This window comes from Bos javanicus, chromosome 2 (assembly GCF_032452875.1).
Source record: "Bos javanicus breed banteng chromosome 2, ARS-OSU_banteng_1.0, whole genome shotgun sequence".
Classification (NCBI taxonomy): domain Eukaryota; kingdom Metazoa; phylum Chordata; class Mammalia; order Artiodactyla; family Bovidae; genus Bos; species Bos javanicus.
This window is the reverse complement of record NC_083869.1, coordinates 71,195,517-71,221,751: the sequence shown is the minus strand read 5'-3', so window position 1 is coordinate 71,221,751 and position 26,235 is coordinate 71,195,517. Positions and strand designations below refer to the sequence as shown.

Here is a 26,235-nt window from a genome sequence, read left to right as displayed (position 1 = left end):
AAATAGTTTCATGGCACTGTTTCTTCTGTACCTTAGTCCTTTCTTCAGGGAATTTTGCTGTCTAGTTTAGGAAATACCAATGGCAATAAATTAAACAGATTTAATTCTTCTTTCTGATATTTAGTCAACACTTCTTTGGCTTATAATTCAAAAGTGAGAAACAAAAGATAAAATGAAGTTCTGTGCTCCGCTAAGGCTAAAACAGAGGTTTCAGACGGAGGTTGGGCAGACGAATGTGGACTCCACAGACAGGTTTCCTTTGGCCTACAGCATTTTTTGTTTCTTTTTTTCTTTTCTGGCTGCATTGAGTCATAGTTGCTGCACACGGGATCTTCATTGTGGCAAGTGGGCTTGTTGCCCTGTGGCATGTCTTGCCTGGGAAATCCCATGGACAGAGGAGCCTGGTGGGATACAGTCCATGGGTTCACAAGAGTAGGATATGACTGAGGGACTAAACCACCACCAATGTGGGGATCTTAGTTCCCCAATCAGAAATCGAACCTGTGTCCCCTGCTTTGGAAGGTGAATTCAGCCACTGGATAACCAGGGAAGTCCCTGCCTACAGTATTTTAAAAGTCAATACAATTCACCTAACCTCCCTCCCCACTCACCCTAGACTTAGTGTTTCCATTTAAATCTTTAGGTGACCAATTAGAATGAAGGGACTGCACCTCCTTTTATGGGATGCTTGCTCTTACCTCATGGCCCTCCTGTTTGCCCAGCCTCACTCATTCCTGTCATCTAGTTGGCCTCCTGTGATTGTGTTTGTCTAAGAATCATCTCAGCATGTTTTCATTTTAAGTCTAAATATGCTTGGGACTGGCCGGCTGTGAGTCTGATTTACAGGTGTGGGGCTGGGTGATTCTAGCATGTGGCAGGTGAGATCATAGCCCTAGCTGTGAACACATCTTTGTTACAAGATTCACAGGGAGCGTGCCCTCTCAAGAGTGGGGACTTGTCTCAGTAACTTCTTATTTTCCCTGTCCCTGGAATACTTGGTAGTGGGTACTTTAAATGCTTGTAACGTAAATGAATAAATTATATTTTAATTTTGGTATTTATTTGACCTTTAAAATTTGGGCTTTCCTGGTGACTCAGTGGTAAAAGAATCTTCCTGCAGTGCAAGAGATGTGGGTTTAATCCTTGGGTCAGGAAGATACCCTGAAGAAGGGAATGGCTACCCACTCCAGTATTGTTGCCTGGAAAATTCCATGGACAGAGCAGCTTGGTAGGCTACAGTCCATGGGGTTGCAAAAGAGTCGGACATAACTTAGTAAATAACACTTTTTCACTTTCACTGACCTTTAAAAGGTTAAATGTACTTGAACACTTTTCCTAATTCAGATGTGTAGGTTTTTAAAAAAGTTTTCTTTCGTAACACATTCCTATGGTTTTTAAGGATGAATATGTAAAAAGGAATACAGTGAAAAATCTCCTTCCCACTTCTGTTCTTTATCAGACCAGTGCATCATGCTCTCTCCCATGGAAGTATAAACAAAAGCAAATATATATTCTTATTTTTCCTCTCTTTTATTCAAAAGGTAGCATACTAAAAATAATGCTCTGCCTTATACCTGCTTTGCTCTTAAAAAAAATTTTATTTAATTTTTGGCTGCATTAGATCTTTGTTGCTGCGCACAGGCTTTCTCTAGTTGCGGCACGCGGGGGCTACTCTCTAATTGCTGTGCACAGACTTCCATTGTGGTGGCTTCTCTTGTTAAGGAGCACCAGGCTCTAGAGCGTGGGTTCAGTAGTTGTGGCGCATAGGCTTGGTTGCTCTGTGGCATGTGGGATCTTCTGGACCAGGGATTGAACCCATGTTCTCTGCGCTGGCAGGCAGATTCTTAACCACCTGGACTACCAGGAAAATCTGCGTTCTTTACTCTTGACATATCTTGAAGATCTTACAATGTTAGTAAAGAGCTTCCTTCTCCTTCTTTTTTGGTTGTTTTACTGGTTGTTGAAAAATATGTTTAGTTGTTTGGACATATTATAGTTTATTTAGGAAGTCCCCTCATTGAAAGATACTTGGATTTTCCCAGGCATTTGCTATTGCGAACAGTGCTACAGTTAGTACCTTTGTTTAAGTCATTTCATACACACACACACACACACACACACACACGAGTGTGCAAAGTATATTTCTATGGTAAATTCTCCAAGTGGAATTGTTAGGTCAAAGGATATATGCATATGTAATTTAGATATATGTTACTTAATTCCCTCTGTAAGGGTTGTAGTTTAATTAATTATAAATGAACACTAATACTAGTGTTTGAAAACACTGTTTTAAGAAAATTTTACAGTTTCTTTGCTGAGTTAGAGTAGTTACATTATAGGTTGTATGAATTTTGGTAAGAGTGATAAGATTGTTCCAGATCTTTGGTTTCTACTACTGACCCCAAGGGATTCTCAGATTCATGTGCTAAATGAACATCAACTATATAATAATGTTTCACACATACTTACTATATATTTCAAGTGTATGTAGATGCTATTGTATAATAAAATGCCAATTCTCTTAATACTATGACTATTTGAATATTTTATAATAAAAATACTCTTTATCTTACAGATATCCCTTTGAGGACCAGCCTCCCACCACCATTCAGAAATTATAAATATGGTAACCAATTTTTCTTATTCTTTTAAAACATATAATTTCACATTAGTTTTATTTTGAAGTGAATTTAAATTTGGTTTTCAAAAATGAGTTTGCAATCTGTATATACAAACCAATATGGAAATTATTTAAAATATAGGAATTCTAGTATATCGTTAAAGTAAATACTACTTGTGTCATCAAGTGGCGTATTTATGAGGAATAGCATGTTTAGAAAATGATTTGAAATGAATTTCTTTGTCAGGTAATCAGAAAAGGAGAAATGATTAAAGACTGGGAATTAAAAGAAGAGATTTAACATTTTAGATGTCAATAACTTGAGTATGTTGGCTTCCCTGGTGCCTCAGTGGTAAAGAATTCATCTGCCAACGTAGGAGCTGCTGCTGCTGCTGCTAAGTCGCTTCAGTCGTGTCTGACTCTGTGCAACCCCAGAGACGGCAGCCCACCAGGCTCCTCTGTCCCTGGGATTCTCCAGGCAAGAACACTAGAGTGGGTTGCCATTTCCTTCTCCAATGCATGAAAGTGAAAAGTGAAAGTGAAGTCACTCAGTCGTGTCCAACTCTTTGAGACTCCATGGACTGCAGCCTACCAGGCTCCTCCGTCCATGGGATTTTCCAGGCAAGAGTACTGAAGTGGGTTGCCATTGCCTTCTCCAGCCAACACAGGAGAGGCAGGTTCAATCCTTGGGTCAGGAAGATCCCCGGAGAAGGAAATGGCAACCCACTCCAGTATTCTTGCCTGGGAAATCCCATGGACAGAGGAGCCTGGTGGGCAATAGTCCATAGGGCTTTTAGCAAAAGAGTCGGACTCTACTTAGCTGACTAAACAACAACAGCAACAACTTGAGCATGTTACACAGTAATTTTATACCTTGCAGTTACTGACTTTAAAATGTAGTAATAAGTCAAGAAGCTAGGTTTCATTATTCATTATAAAGATGTACAGTTATTAACCTTCAGGATATTGACACTCACCAAACTTTGGATTTGAGACTTCACTTGAGAATTACGATACACCTAATAAATATTTCTGTTAATTGGCGCAGACATTTTAAAGCATAAATTTTTAATTACCCTAGATCATTTCTGGAGTGGTTTTTAATTCTGCTGCCATTTGGTAGAGCAACTTATGACATAAAATACTTTGAAATCACAATCTTCACCGTGTGTGTGCATTTTAATATTCAGAGATTAATTGTGAGGTCACAAGGGGTAGTCAAGCAGAAGTTAAAGGCACTGAGTTGAAAGTACTTTGATTTATTGGACTTCAAGAATTTACATACTAAATATTGAATAAGAGAAAGGAATAAAAAGCATGATTAAGTAAATATGAAACTTTTCAGTTCTGTCTTTCACAGCTTTCAAAGTGTCAAGCCTTGAAATACAACCTTAAACTTGAATCTGTCTACAGATGCCACTTCAGATTGGCATAGTTACATATGGGTTCCCTTTTTTACATGCTGTAGATGTGTATTCAAACTTGTGTTCCATGTAAATTATTTTGAAAGATAAGTTTTAGATAATGAAGTTATCAAAATATCTGGCTACTAATCATCATGATGGTAAATAATGTATTCCTTCAATTTTTCCCTTTGTTGGTATTTGTATATTTAGGTGTGATGTTGGGTATGTATATTAGTTTGTTAATGGGTGGAGTATCTTCTTGCATTGATTCTTTTATCATTTTATAGTGTCTTTCTTTCTTTTATGGCCTTTGTTAAAAAGTCTGTTTTGTCTGACATGAGTATTTTGCCACCCCTGCTTTCTTATCCTTTTTGTTTGCATAAAATATCTTTTAAAATCTCTTTTTACTAATTGAATTATACTTAATTTATGATTTCTGTTATACAACAAAGTGACTCATATATATGTATGTATGTATGTGTGTGTGTGTGTGTGTATTCTTTTTCATTATGATGTATCCCAGGACATTGAATATAATTTCCTGTGCTATACAATAGGACCTTGTTATCCATCCATTCTGTATGTAATTTTTGCATCTACAAAACCCAAGACTGCCGGGAGAAATGTCAATAACCTCAGATATGCAGATGACACCACCCTTATGGCAGAAAGTGAAGAGAAAGTAAAGAGCCTCTTGATGATGGTGAAAGAGGAGAGGGAAAAATCTAGCTTAAAACTAAACATCAGAAAACAAAGATCATGGCATCTGGTCCCATCACTTCATGGCAAATAGATGGGGAAACAATGGAAACAGTGAGAGACTTTATTTTCTTGAGCCCCAAAATCACTGCAGATGGTGGCTGCAGCCATGAAATTAAAAGATTCTTTCTCCTTCAGAGAAAAGCTATGACAAACCTAGACAGCATATTAAAAAGCAGAGACATTACTTTGCTGACAAAGATCTGTCTAGTCAAAGCTATGGTTTCTCCAGTAGTCATGTATGGATGTGAGAGTTGGACTATAAAGAAAGCTGAGTGCTGAAGAATTGATGCTTTTGAACTGTGGTGTTGGAGAAGACTCTTGAGAGTCCCTTGGACTGCAAGGAGATCCAACCAGTCAATCCTAAAGGAAATCAGTCCTGAATGTTCATTGGAAGGACTGGTGTTGAAGCTGAAACTCCAATACTTTGGCCACCTGATATGAAGGACTGACTCATTGAAAAAGACCCTGATACTGGGAAAGATTGAAGGTAGGAGGAGAAGGTGACGACAGAGGATGAGATGGTTGGATGGCATCACCAACTCAATGGACATGAGTTTGAGCAAGCTCTGGGAGTTGGTGATGGGCAGGGAAGCCTGGCATGCTGCAGTCCATGGGGTTGCCAATAGTCAGACATGACTGAGTGACTGAACTGAACTTGGGAGATTGACCTAAGAAAATATTGGTACAATTTGTGTCAGAAAATGTTTTGTCTGTGTTCTCTTCTGGGAGTATTATGGTGTCTTGTCTTATGTTTACATCTTTAGGCCATTTTGAGTTTATTTTTGTGCGTGTTGTATGGATGTGTTCTGACTTTACTGATTTACATGTGGCAGAATCACTTGCTAAAGAGACTTCCCCTTGTATACTGTTGCCACTTTATCAAAGATTAATTGACTGTATGTGTGGCTTTATTTTTGGGCTCTCTGTTATGTTCCATTGATCTGTATGTCTGTTTTTGCCCCAAACCACACTATTTTGATTACTGTAGCTTTGCAGTATTATTAGTATTATAGTATCAATCGACTCCTTCCTGAAGTTTGGGAGAGTTTGCCTCCTGTTTTGTTTTTCCCTCAGGAGTGCTCTGGAAGCTGTGGTCTTTTATAGCTCTATACATGAGTCTTTCCTATCCCCTCACTCTCAATGTATGTGTGTCCTTCACCCTAAAGTGGGTCTCTTGTAGGCAACATATTGTAAGCTTGTTTTATTATCCAGTCTGTCACTCTAAGTCTTTTGATTGGAGCATTTAGTTAATTGATAATTAAGGTAATTATTGCCAGATATGTTTTTATTGCCATTTAAACCTTGTTTTGCAGTTGATTTTGTACTTTTTCCTTGTTCCTTTTTCTTTTACCATGGTGGTAGATAACGTATCTTTCTTATTAGTCCACCTTATTAACATCCACTTGTCCTATTATTTCTATACTACTCAGATGAATTGGCAGGAAAAACGAACACATTTACCTGTGAGGAAATTAGAGAACCACCATGGTTTTGGTAGAATTCAAGTGACTGTGTTTGGCTCTTTAACAATCTGCCACTTTGTCTTTGACAAGAAACACTGAAGTGTTCCTTGCTCACCTGTCCTTGTCCTGCAGTATTGCTACAGGGATACTGAGGGACTGAACACAGTAGGTGTTGGGGAGTGGAAAGGGCACAGAGTCAGATTTCATTTTTGTTAGTTGCCATCTCTGTGCCCTTGGACAAAGGTCCAGTCTCTCTGCCAGGCTGCCAAGAGTCAGAGATTTCTCAGAGCCCTGCCTCCCATTTAATTGGCATCTGTGTCTATTACTGATTTACCCTGGCCAGATAGTGTGTTCTTAAAGCACAGGGGATGTTGTCTTATTTTTAAATTCTTTTTGTTTAGGCATGGTGTATGTGTTCAGTGAATGTTTGTTGTTGTACAGTGTGAGGCTGCTAATTCTGTTTGTTTCTAAGGCTTGTGAGATTACATTAAACAATGTGAACACATTAAATACTCTGCAAACGTAAATCTTGTTTTTATCTTTATGAGGTTGTTTTCCTCAAGAAATCTTCACTAAGGAAACAATACCAGCAGAAGTTGTTTCTGTTAATAATTAACATTGTTTTTTTTTAAGAAGTAAAAACAAGTGAAAAAGATGATTTAACAAAGAAAGGGGCATTTCTTTTTTTTTTTTTTTTTATTTTATTTTTAAACTTTTCATAATTGTATTAGTTTTGTGGGGCATTTCTTTTCTTCCCAATTCTTACCAATTTCTGTTGGAGAGAAAAATCTGGTAAAAATTTATGTTCAAAGCATTTCTTTTTCTAATAAAAATAAAATGTTGCCTCCTTATTGTGGGGTTGCAGAGCATATCGGAGCAAAGATATTTCTAACTTAAAGGTTATTAGCAAAATACATAGAACATGATGACACTTGGAGAGGTCAGTATGCAATTTTGCAGGTCGATTATAACAGACTTTTAATCAAGGTCCTTTTGTTTAAAAAGAAAAAAGCAACTACTATTGGCTTCTCTAACTTATCTCTAGTAACAAACAATATATATTTATAGTGAGAAAAAGAGTATAATAGGTAACTCAGTATAATAGATAATTCAAAAGTCACATTTGTTTGTTTTCTTGTGTACATTGTAAGCTTATTTTTAGCCATTGTGACCTATTTTATATCCTAAATGTGTATATTTCACTTAGGTAAGATTGATTTTTATAAGGCTACCTTATATTAAAAATTGTAATAGGCAATTGGAAGTTTACTATTTAAAATAATGAGCATTTCAGAGTGCCTGTTCTTAACTAAATAGGTACCCTAATTCTTCTTTATTATTAGAACATAGTTAAATCAAGGTTTTTTTTTTCTTTAACAGAGTCTTTCATTTCACTGAAATTCCTTGTTGAATCAAATAGCATGATTGATAGAAATGAATTTTAGCTTAAGGTTAAGAGTTTATTCAGATATAATAATATATGTAAACTATAACTATATATATATATATATAAACTATAACTATATGTATAACTATAGTAAATTAGACTTCCCTGATGGCTCAGAGGGTAAAGCGTCTATCTACAATGCGGGAGACCCGGGTTCGAGCCCTGAGTTGGGAAGATCCCCTGGAGAAGGAAATGGCAACCCACCCCAGTATTCTTACCTGGAAAATCCCATGGATGGAGGAGCCTGGTAGGCTACAGTCCATGGGGTCACAAAGAGTCGGACACGACTGAGTGACTTCACTTTCACTTTCACAGTAAATTAATTAAATGGCTAGGTAAAACTGAGTGGAGAATTAGTAACTTTCTGAATTTAAACCTGTTGAATGCTATGTCTGTTAAATAATTAAGAACTGATTATTGCCCAGTTAGGAGTACCCAATGTAGAGAAACTACTTACTGGAAAAACACAGTGTAGCCTGATTTCAAGATAAACAGATTAAGGAGTGAAGGAGAGATTGAATAAAGCAGATTAGATGGTGTGAGCCTGTGCAGTATTTGAAAACCAGGAGACAGACATTGGTAGTCTTTGAGTATTAGCAGCCTTGATCAGATTACCAGTGCATCCTTGATGGTGTTTAAATTCTGAGAGTGGTAGCAACTTGTTGCTATGATCATTTGACCTCCTGTCACTCAATCTCTTCTGAGAGATTAGTAGAAAAATAGTAGTAGTAGACATTAACAAAGACAGACTTTTTAAAAAACCTTATTTGCTAATCTTAGTATTTAGGGACTCTAACAAACAAGATAGAGTTATATCATTCAGCTGTTTTCTAAGGGAAAAAGGGCTGAGTTGACTACAGGTTATGGTACAAACACAGCTCTCTGTGTCAAAGGGCTTTAAAATATTTTATACAGTGATCTTTAATTTTAATGATATGCAAATGTAATATTTCTTTTACTTCGTATTAGATTTTTAAGTGAACCTGATCATAAGGCAAGGACCCAGATTCCTCACTTTCCTAGCTGCCACACTCCCCAGCTCACCACACACCTCATCTCACTTTGTGTATGTGTGCACTCACTTGTGTCTGACTTTGTGACCCCATGGGTTACAGCCCACCAGGCCCCTCTGTCCGTGGGATTTTCCAGGCGAGAATACTGGACGGGGTGTCATTTCCTTCTTCAGGGGATCTTCCTGACCCAGGGATCGAACCCTCATCTCTTTGTGTCTCCTTCATTGGTAGATCCTTTACCACTAGCGCCACCAGGGAAGCCTTTTAATCTCACTTCAATAAGTTTGAAAGGAAGCTTTAGAATAATTTTAGTAAAAAGACTTTTTTTCTTTCAGATAAACTGAAGATTGTTCATCAAGCACATAAATCAAAGGTATGTTTCATATGTACAGTATCTGGCACATAGCAGGTAATCAATTTTGGTTGACTTAGTGAATAAATGAATGAACATGTGTACTTCTAAGATATTTTTCATTATAGTAGCATTTTTCATTTTGAATTTACCCTTTAAATAGCCTTTTATCCATTAAAAGAAAAAAAAAAACCCTCTAGATTGTATTCCTGTTGGTAATAGATTCTGTTTTTTAAAAAGTGTTAATTAAAAAAAAAAATGTTGTTAATATATTGAGTTGACCAAAAAGTTTGTTCAGGTTTTTCTGGTGCAGAAAAACTTGAATGAACTTTTTGGTCAACCCAGTATATCAAGCAAATGTTTAACAAGCATAAAACTTGTTGAAATAAATTCAGCTTACAAATAAAGGAAATCAAATATTATATCTAGTCCAATTTCTTTGATTTTCTTATTTCTATACCAGAAGAGGGCATTAAGAAAATAACGTGTTTTCTCTCATTTGACTCTCTCTGTGTGTTAAGGCCCCATACTGTGGCTCTCGGAAACAGGCCTTCTAGTTGCACAGAGGACATGGGCCGCCCCAGAGAGGACTGCTTAGTTATGTGTTTATAGTATGTTTACATTTCCGTCTTCATACTTTTTCAGAACAATGTTTTTATGTTTGCATCTCATGTAGATAGACCAGAGTGATCTTTTTTCTTGAATCTCAGTGACCTCGTATAGACTTCTCATTAAAACAATAATCTCCTCTATTATAGAAACTACTCAAGGACAAGGGACTGTATTTTATTCCTCATATCTCCAATACCTAGCACAATGCCTCATTCAAAGGAATGTTTCCATAACAATTTTTGAAGGAAGTATTTATTTATGGATTCATTTAATTTTATTCTCTTTGCTAGTCATAGATGATGCCCCCCACAAACACAGTCAGCTTTCAAATAAATGTATAACAAGAGATCATAAAGAAGATGGTATAAGGATATGTCTGTTGACTGTGGATTAGTAACTCAAATTTTTTTTTTCCCCTGTGGCTTAAAACAACACACATTTACTGTCTTATAGTTCTGGAGGTCAGAAATCTGAAATCAGTTTCCCTGGGCTAAAATCAAGCTGGTTCTTTCCAGTAACTTTATTTTTCTATACCAAGGACTATGTATACAAATTTGACAGCATCCAATTGTCAAATGCTTTGAAATTTGGTGCTTGTGTATGTCTGGGACTATGGTATGGAATCTTTACTTTGTATAGATGCTAGAATTGTATCTGGCCACAGACTCCATCCATTTTCTCTTGTCCAAGCCAGGACTGTTTTTAGGCTTGTCCCTAAAATGTGGAGAGTAGGAATCTTGATTTTATTGTAGAAAGAAAATAAATAAAGTTAAAATGAAACAAAAGGCTCTTTAAAAAGGTTGTCATCCTCCATTTAGTGTTGCATTTATATCAAAGCTTGCTCATATGCTCATGTTTCCTAAAAGGAAATAATAAGTAGAGTATTCTTTTATCCTAATGAAGACCTAATTCATAATATTCAAATTAATCAGTATTATGATATTTTTAAAAAAATCAGAAAGTTTTCCTGCTATAGTTGGAAATATCTTAGAATTGTTTCTTATATTTAAAACATATGTTCCATCTTGGCACATTAGAGTTGTGAAATTAGAGCCCATTTTTCAGTTGAGCAATGTATTTACTTAAAGATTCTCCAAACAAATTGAGTCACTGAGGATGTTTCTGGAATCTGGCTTTATAAACTTCTCATCTAAATCATAGAGATTCTAGTTGAGATTGTTGTTATTTAGTTGCTAAGTTGTGTCCAACTCTTTTGCAACCCCATGGACTGTAGCCCTGCCAGGCTCCTCTGTCCATGGGATTTCCCAGGCAAGAATTCTGGAGTAGGTTGCCATTTCCTTCTCCAGGGGATCTTCCAGACCCAGGAATGGAACCCCTGTCTCCTGCATTGGCAGGTGGGTTCTTTACCCCAAAGCCACCAGGAAAACCCAGTAAAGAGATAGTTCTTCAGATTTCCTCTTTAACTTTTGTAAGGAAGGAGTCAATATATTTTTACAGATACAGTTTTAAGACTTAAAACTTTTACCCACATGTTCCTCATTTGTGCCTTTTCCAACTGCCAACCGTTTTTCTCATTTTTGCATGCGCCCATTTACAAGGCCTATAGACATCACTGGCCCAGCCGGTCAGTTTTCCAACTCTGCTGTAATTTTAGTCTTCTTCCTTAGCCAAAGGGAAAAACTTCCAACTAACTCCTGTATCTTAATGAACTTGTTCACAAGGCATGTTCCCCATTTCCCCAAATTTCTAGGTTTAGACTTTCTTAATTGAAATTACCGGGTGTCCACAGAAATTTGGTGCCATCACCACAATAAAAAAGTGACTGGATACCTTCCCACCAAGCCTCCTGTCTGCATGATGAGCTCAGTGTTTGTTGAATGAATCAGTAGTCCAGTGCAAGTAATTACTATAGTATGGTTTATTTTGGTAAGAAAATGTACTTGTGTGTCTATGTGTGTAGTATGGAGTATAATCAGTAGGCTACTTGTAAAGTCATAATGCTGCTGCTGCTGCTAAGTCGCTTCAGTCGTGTCCGACTCTGTGCGACCCCATAGACGGCAGCCCACCAGGCTCCCCTGTCCCTGGGATTCTCCAGGCAAGAACACTGGAGTGGGTTGCCATTTCCTTCTCCAATGCAGGAAAGTGAAAAGTGAAAGTGAAGTCGCTCAGTCGTGTCCGACTCTTTGCGACCCCATGGACTGCAGCCTACCAGGTTTCTCTGTCCATGGGATTTTCCAGGCAAGAGTACTGGAGTGGGGTGCCATTGCCTTCTCCCAAAGTCAGAGTAATTCCTATCAAAAAGATTTGAAAGAAAAACCCCAATTTCTGTCTTATATTTTGTGAGTTTGGAAACTGGATAGCTATCGTTGTTAAAAGTTTATGAAAGGAAGAAGTCACACCCTGTAGTAAACTTTGTAAGAAATATGCAAGATCTTTAAGAAGAAAACTTTAAAATTGCAGAGAGGTTATTCAGTTGTCCATACTCATTGAGCTGAACTTCTCTTAAGAACTATGTGCTATCTTTATATGAAATTCCACCTTAATTTAACAAAAAAGAAAAACATGCAAAGAGAGATATAAGATGAGATTTAAGTGGAAATGTAAAGGATATTTGGATGGGAAGAGGCAACAGTATGAAGATGTCAGTTCTCTTATAGTTAATTTACAAATTTAATGCCACCCAAATAAAATTCTAGTAACAGCTGTGTGTATATATGTATTTGTATATATGCGTGTGTGTGTGTGTATGTGGTGTGTATATAAAAGCTAAAGAAACTGATTATAAAACTAACATGCAAAAGATAAATAATGAAGAATAGTCAGAAGAAAGAGAAATGAGAGTGACTAACCCTGGCACATTAAGACATATTGTAAAACTATAGTAATTAAAACAGTGTGGTACTGTCACATGAACTGTTAGTTCAAAGACACAGAATCAGAAGTCCAAAAATAGACCCAATTATATATGGGAATTTAGTATATAGTGAATATTGCATTTCAAATTTATGGAGAAAATATGGAGGATTCAGTAAATGTTATTGGAACAACTGGAAAACAGTTAAATGAATCCATATCCTTTTCCTTATGCCAAAATAAATACTCAAATAAGTCTGAGATGAAACCCATAGGTAAGGATAGAGATTAACTAGATTAACATGAATGGATAATTTGGTCAAGTTGGATGTTGGGTACATGAAGGGTTCATTGTACTATTCTGCATACATTTTATGTCTGAAATACTCTATGATTAGAAGTTTAAAAGAGGAAGTTAATTAAAAATATTTTAAGGAAACATGGGATTTTAAAGTAATCTTACACTGAAGGTCTTTTTAAGTATGATAGATAAATAAAAGATTGATATTTTCCTTTATTCATTCAGCAGACATTAAGCACCTTCTTTAAAAAAAGGCTCTAGAAGGAAAATGAAGGAACAAATGAAAACTGGGAGATTTTCTAACTTGTATTACAGAAAAGACCTAATTTTCTTAGTGAAAAGTGAGTGTTAGTCACTCACTTGTGTCTGACTCGTGACTGGCGTGGGTAGCCATTCCCTTCTCCAGAGGATCTTCCTGACCTGGGGATTGAACCCAGGTCTCCTGCATTTCAGGTAGATTCTTTACCATCTGAGCCTTCAGGGAAGCCCGGTTTTCTTAGAATGTAACAATATTCCACAATTCCATTAAAAAAATTATCCAACAAGTTTATTCAGTCTTGTGGACTCTGTGGGAGAGGCAGAGGGTGGGGAGATTTGGGAGAATAGCATTGAAACATGTATAATATCGCGTATGAAACGAGTCGCCAGTCCAGGTTCAATGCACGGTACTGGATGCTTGGGGCTGGTGCACTGGGAAGACCCAGAGGGAGGGTAGGGGAGGGAGGAGGGAGGAGGGTTCAGGATGGCGAACGCGGGTATACCTGTGGCGGATTCATTTCGATATTTGGCAAAACTAATACAATATTGTAAAGTTTAAAAAAAAAAAAAAAAAGAAACTATTCACACCTTTATTCACACCCAAATAAATACAAATTACTCTTCTTGGGGGCTTTCTTGGTAGCTCAGTAGGTAGAGAATCTGCCTGCAGTGCAGCAGACCCAGGTTCAATCCCTGGGTCAGGAAGATGCCCTGGAGAAGGAAATGGCAACCCACTTCAGTATTCTTGCCTGGAGAATCCTATGGATAGAGGAACATGGAGGGCTACAGTCCAGGGGTCGCAAGAGTTGGACATGACTTAGTGACTAAGCCACCACAACACTATTCTTAATCTACATTTGCTAGATTGGCAATATCAAAATCTTTCGATAATACACTGTGCTGGTGAGGGTATGGGAAACAGGGGCTCTCAGTGATGGGTGAAGTGAAGTGAAGTGAAGTCGCACAGTCGTGTCCAACTCTTTGCGATCCCATGGACTGTAGCCCACCAGGCTCCTCCATCCATGGAATTTTCTAGGCAAGAATACTGGAGTGGGTTGCCATTTCCTTCTCCAGGGGATCTTCCCAACCCAGAGATTGAACCCAGGTCTCCTGCATTGCAGGCAGATGCTTTACCATCTGAGCCACCAGGGAATCCCAGTGATGGGTAGTGGTGGTATAAATGGGTACTGCTTCTTTGGAGAGTAATTTGGAAATATCTGTCGAAATAAAAATTGTACTTCCTCTCTGACTGAATAGTTCTACTTCTAGGAATTTATCTTACAGACAAAACTTGTACATACACCAAACGATACATGGACAAGAATATTTGATGCAGGACTGAGTAGGATAGGAAGAGATAGGAAACAACCTGAATGTCCATCAGTAGGGATAGAGAGAGTGTTAATCCTTCCATTGGAATATACTGAAGCCTTGATAAATTATGATGCAGCTCTTAAACTGATTTTGAATGATTTTAAGATTTTTTTTTTTTTGTATTGGGGTATAGCTGATAATCAGTGTTGTGAGAGTTTCAAGTGAAGAGCTAAGGGACTCAGCCATATATATACATGTATCCATTCTCTCCCAAACCCTGCTCCCAATCTAGGCTGCCACATGACATTGAGCAGAGCTGCACGTGCTATACAGTAGGTCCTTGTTGGTTATCCACTTTAAATAGCAGTGTATACGTGTCCATCCCAAACTCCCTAACTGTCCTTTTCCCTCATCCTTTCCCCCAGCAACCATAAGTTTGTTCTCTGTGAGTCTCTTTTTGTTTTGTAGGTTCAGTTGTATCCGAATGACTTTAAGATATTTTAAGAGAAGTTAGAATACAGCATATACCATGCCATTGTTTGTGTGGAAAAGTTTATAGGCACATCTCTGCCTGCATGTACATGTACAACAACAGTCTCTGGAAGGTACAAGCACAGTCTCTGGAAGGATGCATAAGAATTAGTACAAATTCTCTGGTGGAGAGCTGGGTTGCTGGGTGGAGGAGGGAGAAGCCTACTTCTCATTCTGTCCCTATGTACTTGGAGCATTTTGTCTTGTGAGCATGTATTACCTATTCTAAAATGATTTTTTCGGTAAAGTTCCCCCCCCCCCTTTTAATCTGTGCACGTTTAAGCCCCTGTGCTCTTTCTAGTGAGTAAAGCTGTGGAGCGTGGCTCCTGGGGCAGCTCTTTTGACTGCTGAGAGGCCTTTCTTTTGAGTCTCTCTCTCAGCCATATTCTGGAAAGATAATCTGGTACTAAACAACTGCCTTCTGGTTGGCAGGTGGTACTGTGTGCCCAGCAAGTGCTCACTACCAGCTGCTGTTTAGAGGCAGGATCAACATTTATGTTTAAGTGGATTTGTGAGTAGCATTGGAGAGCAAACTCTCCCTAAATCACAAAGAGAAATGTTAGTTAACAGGACTTGGGACCAAGTGTTTGTTAGCTGGAGCAGGGTTTTTAAATACGTGAGCTTTTAAGGAAAGGCAAGCTCGCTTCTCTCAGAAGTCAGACTGGTCAAAACTGGATCTTTTGCAGGAAGAGGGACACCTACCAGGACCCAAGACTGAGCTCTTGTCTAAGACTGGGAAATGAATTGTCCGAGGAGACACCCATGCTGACAAAGCAAGAGGCTTTACTGGCAGGGGGCTCCCGGGTGAAGAGCAGGAGGGTAAGGGAACCCAGGGGGACTGCTCTGCCACGTGGCCTGCAGTCTCAGGTTTTATGGTGATGAGATAGGCTTCTGGGTTGTCTCTGGCCAGTCGTTCTGACTCAGGGTCCTTCCTGGTGGAGCAAGCATTGTTCAGCCAAGATGGATTCCAGTGAGAAGGATTCTGGGAGATTAGTAGGACATGTGGCATCTCCTTTTGACCTTTCCCAAGTTTTTCCAGTTGGTGGTGGCTTGTTAGTTCTGTTTTCCTTACTAGGATCTTCTGTTGTAAAATCATGCAAATGGTTACTGTCGTGCCTGACCAGGGTGGGCGGTTTCAGTCAGTGTTTCCACTAACAGAACCTTAGTCCCCCGACCACATCCTCTGAGCCTGTGTCCTAACCTCTCTGAATCCTCCTGGGTTATTGTGAGGATGAGATGATGATGAAACAGAACACTGACAGCTAACACTACTCCCTATGTGACTGACATTGCACTGGGGGTTTTATATACTTCATCTCTGTTCATCCTCACCACATGGCAATAAGAAGATGCATTGCTACCCCTACATTTTTTTTTTCCTAAGGCTATGTAATATATTGAGACCACGCAGCTGGATATTTGTGGAACCTGAATTTTAACCCAGCTCCAGCACAAAAGCTTTGTGTTCTAGCCCTGCCTCCCTAGCGCTTTATGTAACGTGTGTTTAGTAAGCACTCACTATGTACATGTTCACTGCTTTCCCTACAGCGATGGGAACAAAATGTGACTTGGATTATTGCTGTGACGCAAAGTAACAATTCATTTGTCTTTGAGGAATCTCACCAAATGTGAAACTAATAAAAGTACTGGTAAAAAGTGGATTTGTTTTTCTTTCTAGACAAATGAACTTGTGTTGAGTTTGGAAGATGATGACAGACTCCTGTTAAAAGAAGATAGCACCCTGAAAGCAGCTGGAATTGGTGAGAAAGTATGTGTGTGTGTGCATGCAGAGCTGGAGGGGCACTGTCTTTCCCGGCCTGGATGGTGATGTCTGGCTGATTATATTTAGATAACTTAATGCAAAGTAAATGCTACCCTTGGTGCTCTTTACACTACCTGATAATTATTCAGAGGGGAAGGACAAGAATGATGTACATTCAGATCGTTTGACTGAGGGCAGTAGATATCTGCTCTCCCAACGTTCAGCATGCAAATAGTTCTTTCCAGAAAGTATGCTCAGAATTCTGCTGAGGGTTATTTTAAGTGATTGACAGGTTATTACTCACTTAATAACCTACTTACTCATATCAGCTTCATTTGAGCTGATAGTTTAAGAGAAAAGGGCCCGGTAGAAATATCGTGGAATAATGAAGTGAGATGTTGTTTGTATAACAAGCAGCATGGTTTCTGGTAGTTATCCAAATCATTGCGAGCCGACCAAGTCATGGAATTTCAAATAGGGGCCTATGGTATGCAGTTGAAAAATTGCCTGATTTAGCCTTTCAATTTGGAATATGCATGCAGTTTTATTTTAAAGAAATGCTGTGTGACATGTGTTGTGACCATTAGATGTCACTATAATTCTACTTACATGTATACTCAGATGATGTGGTAGTACAGTGAAGGTTTCCAGAGAAATGTGAGCAGTTGAAGGCATTATGCCTCTGACATAATGAAGCAGCACAAATCACACTTACTTTCTAATTTTTTATATGCACTGGTCAAGGGACACTCTAAGGTTCATGAAGTCCATGTTAGGAATCCTTACATTTTTTTGACAGGTGTTTTATTGTTGTCACATCTGTCAGGAATTCATTTTAAAATGACACATGTGGTTGAAGTGGATTCCTGACATCTCTAACTTAGATAGGATTTTGAATGCCATGTTATATAATCTCAGACTTGTTTTCTGTGTCTAAGTCTATACTCTTGGCTAGATTTAATGTCTTTCCATATTGTGACTCGGAGAAGGAAATGGCAGCCCACTCCAGTGTTCTTGCCTGGAGAATCCCAGGGACGGGGGAGCCTGGTGGGCTGCCGTCTATGGGGTCTCACAGAGTTGGACATGACTGAAGCAACTTAGCAGCAGCAGCAGTATTGATACAGAAATTGACAGCTCCATGGAAAAGATTGGAAAATTAAAAAACCAACTAAAAAGCAGTTTCATGGTATGAGAAAATTTTGACATCTCAAATAAGTGGAGAAGAGAATGAATTAGCCAGAAACTGTTGGGCCCATTGCCAAAACATTTGAGAAAATCAAACTTAAGTTCTTAGTCTTTATTCTAAAATAAATTCTATATAGATTAAATGTTTGCAATGTAAAAAAGTTTTTAGATAAAATGTAGGTCAGTAGTTTCATAATCTTGGGGAAAAGAGCTTTCTAAGCATGCCCTTGAAGCCAGAAGCCATAAAGCAGGAAGAAATGATAGATTTGACCACATAAACAGAGTTAAAGGAGAAGCAATAAATTGTGAAAAAATATTTGCAGCATATATGACAAAGAAAGCCTGACTTTATAAAGAGGTCTTATAATTAGTATTAAAAGGAGAAATAAACTACTGATAGAAGAAATAGCTAACATAAAAAATAGTTCAGCCCTGTTAGTAATGAGAGCAATATACATGAAAATAGAGACTAAATTTTATGCAGCTTACTACTTTAGTGATTAAGAATTAGAGGCTGAAGTCAGAGTGCTTGGGTTAGCAGCTTGACTGCCATGTACTGTCTGGGTGACCTTAGACAAGCAATAATTTAAGACTAGCAGACACAGAGAACGGTGGTTGTATCTGAAGGAATGTTAGAAAATGGATGTTCCCTTGTACTACTGTTGGGAAGGTGTATTACCTCTAACTTTGTTGATCAATTTTACCAGTAAGACTTTCTCAAACTTACTAAGTAATTTTCTGTCATATCTATTACCAAGCCAACAGAAGTATGCTTCCTCAACTCTGTGACTCCTCCAAGGTTGTGGTCCTTCCTGGTTTGAGATTCATTGATGTAGAGCTTTATTGAATGGAAATAGAAAATGTATTGTGTGATGCCATTTTTATTTTTAAATGTATGTATTTACATGTCTGTATATGTATATGAAGAAGAGATCATATACTAAAATTATAAAAATGCTTTCCCTGGGTGGTGGCATTGCTAGCAATTGTTTTTTTCTTTATTCTCCATTTATCTAGTTGTTCTTGTAATTTAAACTTTCTTTTATAATTTACATGTATTACTTATAAAGTAAGGGCCCAATTTTAAGGAATCAACTCCTAAATTTAGGGAAAATTGGTTTGAATGATGGCTCTGCATCTGTGACCTTCTGGAAGCCATTTAGAGTCTCTGAACTTCTACTTCGATTTCTGTAAAATGAAACAGAGGGTTGTCATAGGGTGAAGTAAAAGAATGTATATGAAAGCATCTGGAGCAATGCATGTAAACGCCCTCAAAAACACTTTTGGAGAAAGCAATTGACAAATGTTTTGAATTTGTTAAAATCTCAAGTTGTTGGTTTAATTGTCATCAATTTCAGACTTATATAACAAACCACCTATAAAGGTATAAATCAAATCACTTTTTTTTTTTTTTTTTGGTCGTTCTTGTTTTAAGGCCATATAGATCTTCGATCAGAATCGGATCATTTTCATGGGTTCTCCACTGGTTTCAGGTTGTTACTTCAAACTGTTCTCATGCCCTGGCAAGTCTGTAGCCCTGGTTGAGGGTGTCTTCCATCCCTGTTGGGAGCAACCCCCTCTTCTGCATGTTCCCCTTTGTTGCTGAGAGCAGTGTTTCTGTACCCTTGAGAACAAGCCACAGTTATTACTCATGGGGAAGGAGGTGATGGCCCCTGGAGAGCAACAAAAAACTCTAAGTGGGAGGAGAGTTGTAAAAGCAGTACTTGAAATGTGTGATTTTTCTAGGGAATTTTCCCTCTCTTGCTACTGTGCCTGGTTAGGTTTTTAAGAGGTTTTAGGAGAAAAATTCTAAGTCATCGCTTTCCCCCTTCTTACCACTTGATCTTGCTGTAGAGCTGTCACTCTGCCATCACAGCCAGTTGCCATGGGAATAAGGCCAGTGTAACAAATGTATCATTATGACTTTTCTGTAAAAATCATGAAAGGAAAAGAAAGACTGTGAGGGGGGAAATTAGGGGAACAAACTGGTTTGAAGATTTCTTTTCTCACCAAGAAATTCTCTAGCCTTTTATCTACATTGCAGATCCCAATTGTATATTCTACGCTCGATGTCAGGGGAGGTTTTTGCTTGTGGATTTAGTCCTGAAATACATCAATAAAAAGATTTGTTTTGTGGAAGAAGGCCTTACCTAGAATTGTTATTTATAATTTAAAGATCTTGTTGTTAACAGTTGTGGTTTTATGGACTAATTCCCCTAAGTAATAAATTTTCATGTTAAATATTTTTGGGGTTATATTTTATCTCTTTGATTTTGCTGCATTCTACTATTGCTATCTTTTGAATTGTCTCCGGTTTAGGAAAGAAACTGAAATAGGGTAACTCTTCTAAAGTCAGTTGTGTTTTACTGGAAATATTTTAAAACAAGACACAGTCTGGCAGACTCTAAGTGCTCACCTCTAGGAAGAGTTCGCATCAGGCCACGTCTTGGAATAATTCCCCAGTTCCCTGTGGCTTGTTTTCACTTTGTGCGTCACTCCTCTATTGTCTGCCCACAACCGAAACCCAGTCTCGGTGCCCGGCCCCTCCCGGTGATCTTGGCTAGGCAGCTCAAATTGTAGGATTCCTTGGCTCCACTTCTTTATCAGGATCATATATGATTAGTGTTTCCTGAAGGTTTGAGTCCCTTTCCCATCCTCTTTTAGGTAGTCATATCTTGAGGCATACATGCTTTCCTGCTTTGATAGCGTGTTTAACTGGCTGTTCATGTTAACATCACAGCAGCGATGATCTGGTACTTGCTAAAATAGGTGGCAGGCCCTGGGAATTTGGGATCCCAGAGAAAGAAGATGAGAAGGAACCTTCCAGACATGATTCGTCCCTTTTTGCTCTCCTCTCGGGCTTCCCTGGTAGCTCAGATGTAAAGAATCTGCCCGCTGAGGCAGGAGACATGGGTTTGATCCCTTGGTCAGGAATATCCCCTGGAGAAGGGAATGGCAACCTACTCTAATATTCTTGTCTGGAGAATTCCATGACCGAGAAACCTGCAGGGCTACAGTCCATGGCGTCACAAAGAGTCGGACACGACTGAGCGACTAACACTTTCACTTTGCATGCTGTTGTGGAGATCACAGTGTCCAGTCTATCAAAGGTCAGATGTATTTCTATATTTGTTTTCTCCAAACTATAGTTTGAAATCTTTCTCAACCAGCTTGAAAACAGATTCTCAAGCAAATAAGAAATAAAAGACACACGGTTGTTTGGAACTACTTGTTGGATTGTTGACCTCCTTTGGCAAAAAGTTAGAAATATAACAGCTGTGGGCATGGTTTTGAATGATTTGTAGATTAGACTTTTGTGAAACTTGCAAGGATGAGTCCTGGACCCAGGCGAGACAGTGAAACTTTGTCCTTTTGGTGTCAAATTGCTGCAGAAATCACACCTTGCCCTTCCTGGATTTTTTTTTTTTTTTGCCAATAATCTGGAGTTATTATTCACATTACAGCCTGCTCTGATCATTAATTGTCTGTACTGCAGTCAGGACACTTTTCTCAGCCTCTTTCTCGGACGACAGTTGCTGTGCTGCACACAGCTTTGATATGAGGCTCGGGATTTAGAAGCCATACAGTAAATCCTTGTTGATAGACGGGTTTATTGAAATAAGTTAGTTGAGAAGTTTAAGTATATTATACTCAACTTTCCTGAGATTTTTGCATTTAAAATTGGTTTTTCTTCTTTTTAAAAAAAATTTGAAGTTATTATTTTCCCATTCAAGGTGTATATATGTGCATTTTATAATGGAAACATTATAAAATTCTTAATAATTAATTTCATATCCAACATTTGAATGTCCTGGCTTGTGTTCATTTCATTAAACTTGAAAGTCAGTATTAAAATGATCCACAAATGTATTTGGAGAGTTCTTACTTGGTTTCACTTGCTAGTAAGACAAAGGGATGAGCTGGTGGTATATTTATTGGATTTGAGAATGCACATTCATTTCCCATTCACATGCCAGGGCACTATGCACCTGTGTGCATGGCCGCCTGCAGCACATTTAATTTAAAATCAGGTGCCCTAGGGAACCAGCATGTGGTAGACTTCCTGAGGGTTCTTCTGGAGCCATTTTAAATAGAATTTGGGATAATGGAGGAAAGGGTGATTATGTAGAGGTCTTGAAAATCTTTTGTAATTTGTTTTCACTGTAATTGGCAAGTAAATTTTCAGTCTAAATACGTGAAATCATTGTTTCAGACATTTTCAATAGGGTTATGTAGATTTAATAAAAAACATAATATTCTGTTTCTGCTTAAGAAATGTTACTAAAATTTAAAATCCACCTTATGTCTTTCTTTTGAATGTTCAAAGCAGCTAACTCCTAATTTGTGTGTTATTCTCCAATTTGTTCAGGGTGAACATTTTTATCAACCTGGACCATTTGAATTTAACCCATTTGTCAATCTAGTTTTCCTGAAAAAAATTCATTCATCTGAAAATAAAATCTTTACCTTAGATGACCTCATTTTTAAGCCTGTAATATATAAATAATGGATTGATCTATAACTTAATTAGACCCAAGAGAACTTATGTGTCAAAACAGAAATGCTTTGTCAGTTCTTTCTATACATTCATTTAATTCTAAACCCATTATTGGTATCCTGAAGAGCCGTAAGATGTACTAGTTTCTCAAAAGGGGTACAGATAAATGTCAACTGCGGTTAAGTGAAAATGGTAATTACAGTTAGTGTGTATTGAGCAAAGCGCTGTGTGGGCAAAGCACTGTGTAAAGTTCTGTATGTAAATAGCACATTGTGTATGAAATCTTGCATTGTGATTATTAAGAACAGGGGACTTTTGCTTATTCTCCTAACATCAGGAGGAGAATATTAGAATCACTTGCAAATTATGTAGGTCTACCTTTGGGCTTGCTTCTCTTCAAAAAAGGAGCTTTTTATTTAAAGGATAGATCTCGGAATATCTTCTCTTTGAATACTGAATTTTTTGAAGCCCCCTTTTCAACTTTTTACTAATTCCTAGTCTAGAGCTCTTAGCTGTTAATTTAAATGCCATTTTCTTGTAAAATTTAACTGTACATTAACTTACTATTTGCCCAGGGTGCATTTGTATACAGCCCCTCTCATCAATTCCCAGTTTCTTTCTGCTGTGTTTTCCCTGCTTGCCTACACACACACACACACTCAGGCTTATTGTAACAAGAGTTCATAATATGATTTTTATCAAGATTAACCTTCGTTTAATCTTGAATATATAAAAGGGCTGGAATGAGGATCTGAGACTCTGGGTGATTTTATTTTCTTCTTTCAACATTTCCATATTTTCTGTAAAGACCACAGGAATTTAGGTTTGAGAAACATTAAATTTGGTATACTTAAAACCAGCAAAAACATTTTTAATGAAATGTTATGCTAAGCTCTTTAATTTCATTCTTCTGTGATAAATTCTAATGAAGAGATGAGAGCTTTAAACTGGGAGACCAGTGGTAATCCTTGGCATCCTTCCTGATTATCCTATTTATTTGGCTTGAAGAGTTTCACTTGTCTGTTTTTAGAGAATATGTTAATTGAGTGATCAGTATTCATTACAAATAATCTTGTCTGTTTTCTTGTCAAGATTCTGAAGGCCCTTTTGCTCTTTCTGTAAAAGCTAAGCAGGCTGTATTAACTTCTGATTTAATTTAAAAAATGTGGAACTTGTTGGTGCAACACCTTAAAGAATTGCATGTTTAATAATTGGAAGGCTTTCCATCAGATTTGTCTCCAGTCTGAATTAATAATGTTGCTGACTTATTGTTTTAGAAGACAGAGTCCTTGACCTGCTAGGTTGAAAGAATTGTGACTGCTCTGAACCTTTGTGGGTCCTTTAGCTGTGCCATATCCCTTGTGAATAATTAGAGGTATTTGAAGGTATTGCGGTAGAAGCCAATTTGTGTCTTTCACTTTGCATATTGTTGAAGCCTCATGAATTAGTCATAAGCGGGCAAAAAATTAACTTCTTCAGACACATATTTTGATGGGTCATGAGGGAGAATGTAAAGTGATCTGTAAAATATTCTACTGATCCTCTAAGTATTAAATTATTATACCTACAGGCTAATTTCAGAGGGGGGAGAAAAGAGTTTTCATCCTCCTTCAGGAACAGAGTAACACATTTGGAAAAAAAAATAATGGCTTATTATTTCTAGGATTGTCAAGAGGACTATAAATGAACAATTTTATGATTTCTTGGAAACCAGATTCATGTGTTAACTCTTGTTTTTAATTTTTTTGGTTATTTTTCTTTTTACTTTTAAATTGGTTGAATTCTAGATTCTCGTACTTAAAACTTCTTGGTGATTTTGTGAAATGTGAAACCATACTTGTTTTTCTAACTTTAGGCCTTGGAAGCACTGAATCAATGAAATATGGATTTCCATACTTATTTAAAATCTAGTTTTACATTAAAATTTTTTTCCATTTTCTATTTTTCTTTTTTTTTCAGCCAGTGAAACTGAAATTGCATTCTTCTGTGAAGAAGACTATAAGAACTACAAAGCTAATCCCATTTCATCCTGGTGAAAACCTCACAGAGCTTTCTTTTTTGCATACTTGTATTAAGCTCTTTATTCCACTAGTGAGTTTCTGAAATTGACAAATAAACTTAAAAAAATTAATCCAAGCCTCTGCCGTTTGAGGTAAAATCTGTGGTGTGTTCTCTCTGTGCAGGTCTCATTTCTTTCTTTCTTGTTGTAAAATAATGTGTTTATTTATGGGAAAAACATCTGGTTTTAAGTGAAAGAAATAATTATTCAAAAATCACCATGGAGTGTTGGCTCTTTAGTTAGAATTTGTTTCTCTAAATTAGAGGTCATTTTGGTGACTTGCATGTTGGATTCTTTAAAAAAGATTATAAGACCAAGGTCATTCTCTTTTATTTTGTGTTTTCTCTAAAGTTTCTAATTAGAGCCCCTGTTACTATCTTTGTCTAGCAGGGATTCTTATGACCATGAATGACCATAAGAGTCTCTTAGGACCATGAATGCCATCTTTTCACTCACTGTGATAAACACCACCACACATGAAATTAAATTGGGTATATTTTAGGGAGGTTTTCTGATATAAGAGTTTCTTCTTTCTTTTCATGTTACAGCCCACACAAATAACATTGCCGAAATGTGTTTTTCTGAGCTATGTTTCCTGACTTCAGGAGCAAACTGTAATAGAATCAAACTCATTTATTTGGAGAGAGGAGGTAGCAGGAAGTTTGCACTTCTGGAAGGAGATTGTCCATTGAGAACAAGTCTAAGTCATGGATGATACATTCTTTCAAAATAATACTTTGATGTCTGACTACCAGCATCTGAAGAATAGTGGATTCAAGGGGGCCTCTCAGCCAGCATGTATCTAATCAGAACTCTGAGAGAGGTTAGTTGGCTCTAGAATTGTTCCATGAAGCCTTAAATTGCTAGTAAGGCTTCATTGTGGTGAGGCTAATATAAGAAAATCTATTCTGCTAAAACAAACAAACAAACAAACAAAAATAAAACTTGAAAGTCTGGTTAACATAGCCAGAAGATACGTTGCTTTGTTTAAAGGCAAAGCACTGGGAGTAGAGGAAGGTAAGGGCAGAAAGTAGCTAGGCCTTATAAGTCATGCTGAGGAGTTGGAACTTTACCTAGTAGGTAGTTGGGAGCCAATGGAAAGATTTAAACAGGTAAATTACATGATTAGATTTGTATATTAGAAACTAAGCTTTGGCAGCAGTGTCCATATGGCAGAAAGACTAGAAGATAGTTGTCATAGACCAGGTGAAGGTTGGAAGGCCTCAACCTAGGACCCAACAGAGGGGAGGGAGAAGAGGAGACCTTGCTGAAGTATTGCTAACCTTTGGTCATGCATTGGATGGCGGGCATTGTGTTAGGTAGCTACATGTGTTATTTAATTTTTACCACAATTCTTTAAGGGGCTTCACAGCGTGGCACTAGTGGTAAAGAACCTGCCTGCCAGTACAGGAGACATAAGAGACACAGGTTTGATCCCTGGATTGGGAAGATCCCCTGGAGGAGGGCATGGCAACCCATTCTAGTATTCTTGCTTAGAGAATCCCCTGGACAAAGGAGCCTGGTGTGAGCTGTGGTCCATAGGGTTGAAAAGAGTCAGACATGACTGAAATGATTTAGCATGCACAGCTCTTTAGTCTTGATAGTATCATATCTATTTATAGATGAAGAAATTAGGGCCCAGACAGGTAGTAACTTACCCAAGGCAACACAGTGCACTGTGAGTGGAGCCAGGTCTGTCTTAAATTTTTGACCTTGCCCATTTTATCCTGTGGCCTCCTAGGAGAGGTATGAGGTAGAATCTTTGGAACTTGCTGAATGGCTGTTATGGAAGGTGTAGAAGAAGGAGGAAAGGAGACTTTAATTCTTCCAGATTCTTG

The 26,235-nt window shown here is 37.8% G+C and overlaps 1 protein-coding gene across 6 annotated transcripts in view; it reads left to right on the top strand.

Moving 5' to 3' along the window:
* The window catches only part of C2H2orf76 (chromosome 2 C2orf76 homolog), a 106,561-nt gene extending 82,089 nt beyond the window's left edge, over nucleotides 1-24,472 (top strand). For all 6 annotated transcript variants that reach the window (XM_061439746.1, XM_061439741.1, XM_061439754.1 and 3 more), the window contains exons 3-6: nucleotides 2,576-2,626; nucleotides 9,047-9,084; nucleotides 16,572-16,653; nucleotides 24,298-24,472. In XM_061439746.1, the coding sequence (XP_061295730.1) occupies nucleotides 2,576-2,626; nucleotides 9,047-9,084; nucleotides 16,572-16,653; nucleotides 24,298-24,374 (248 nt within the window). In that variant the 3' untranslated portion in view covers nucleotides 24,375-24,472. The remainder of the gene's footprint in view (nucleotides 1-2,575; nucleotides 2,627-9,046; nucleotides 9,085-16,571; nucleotides 16,654-24,297) is intronic.
* The last annotated feature ends 1,763 nt before the right edge of the window (nucleotides 24,473-26,235 follow it).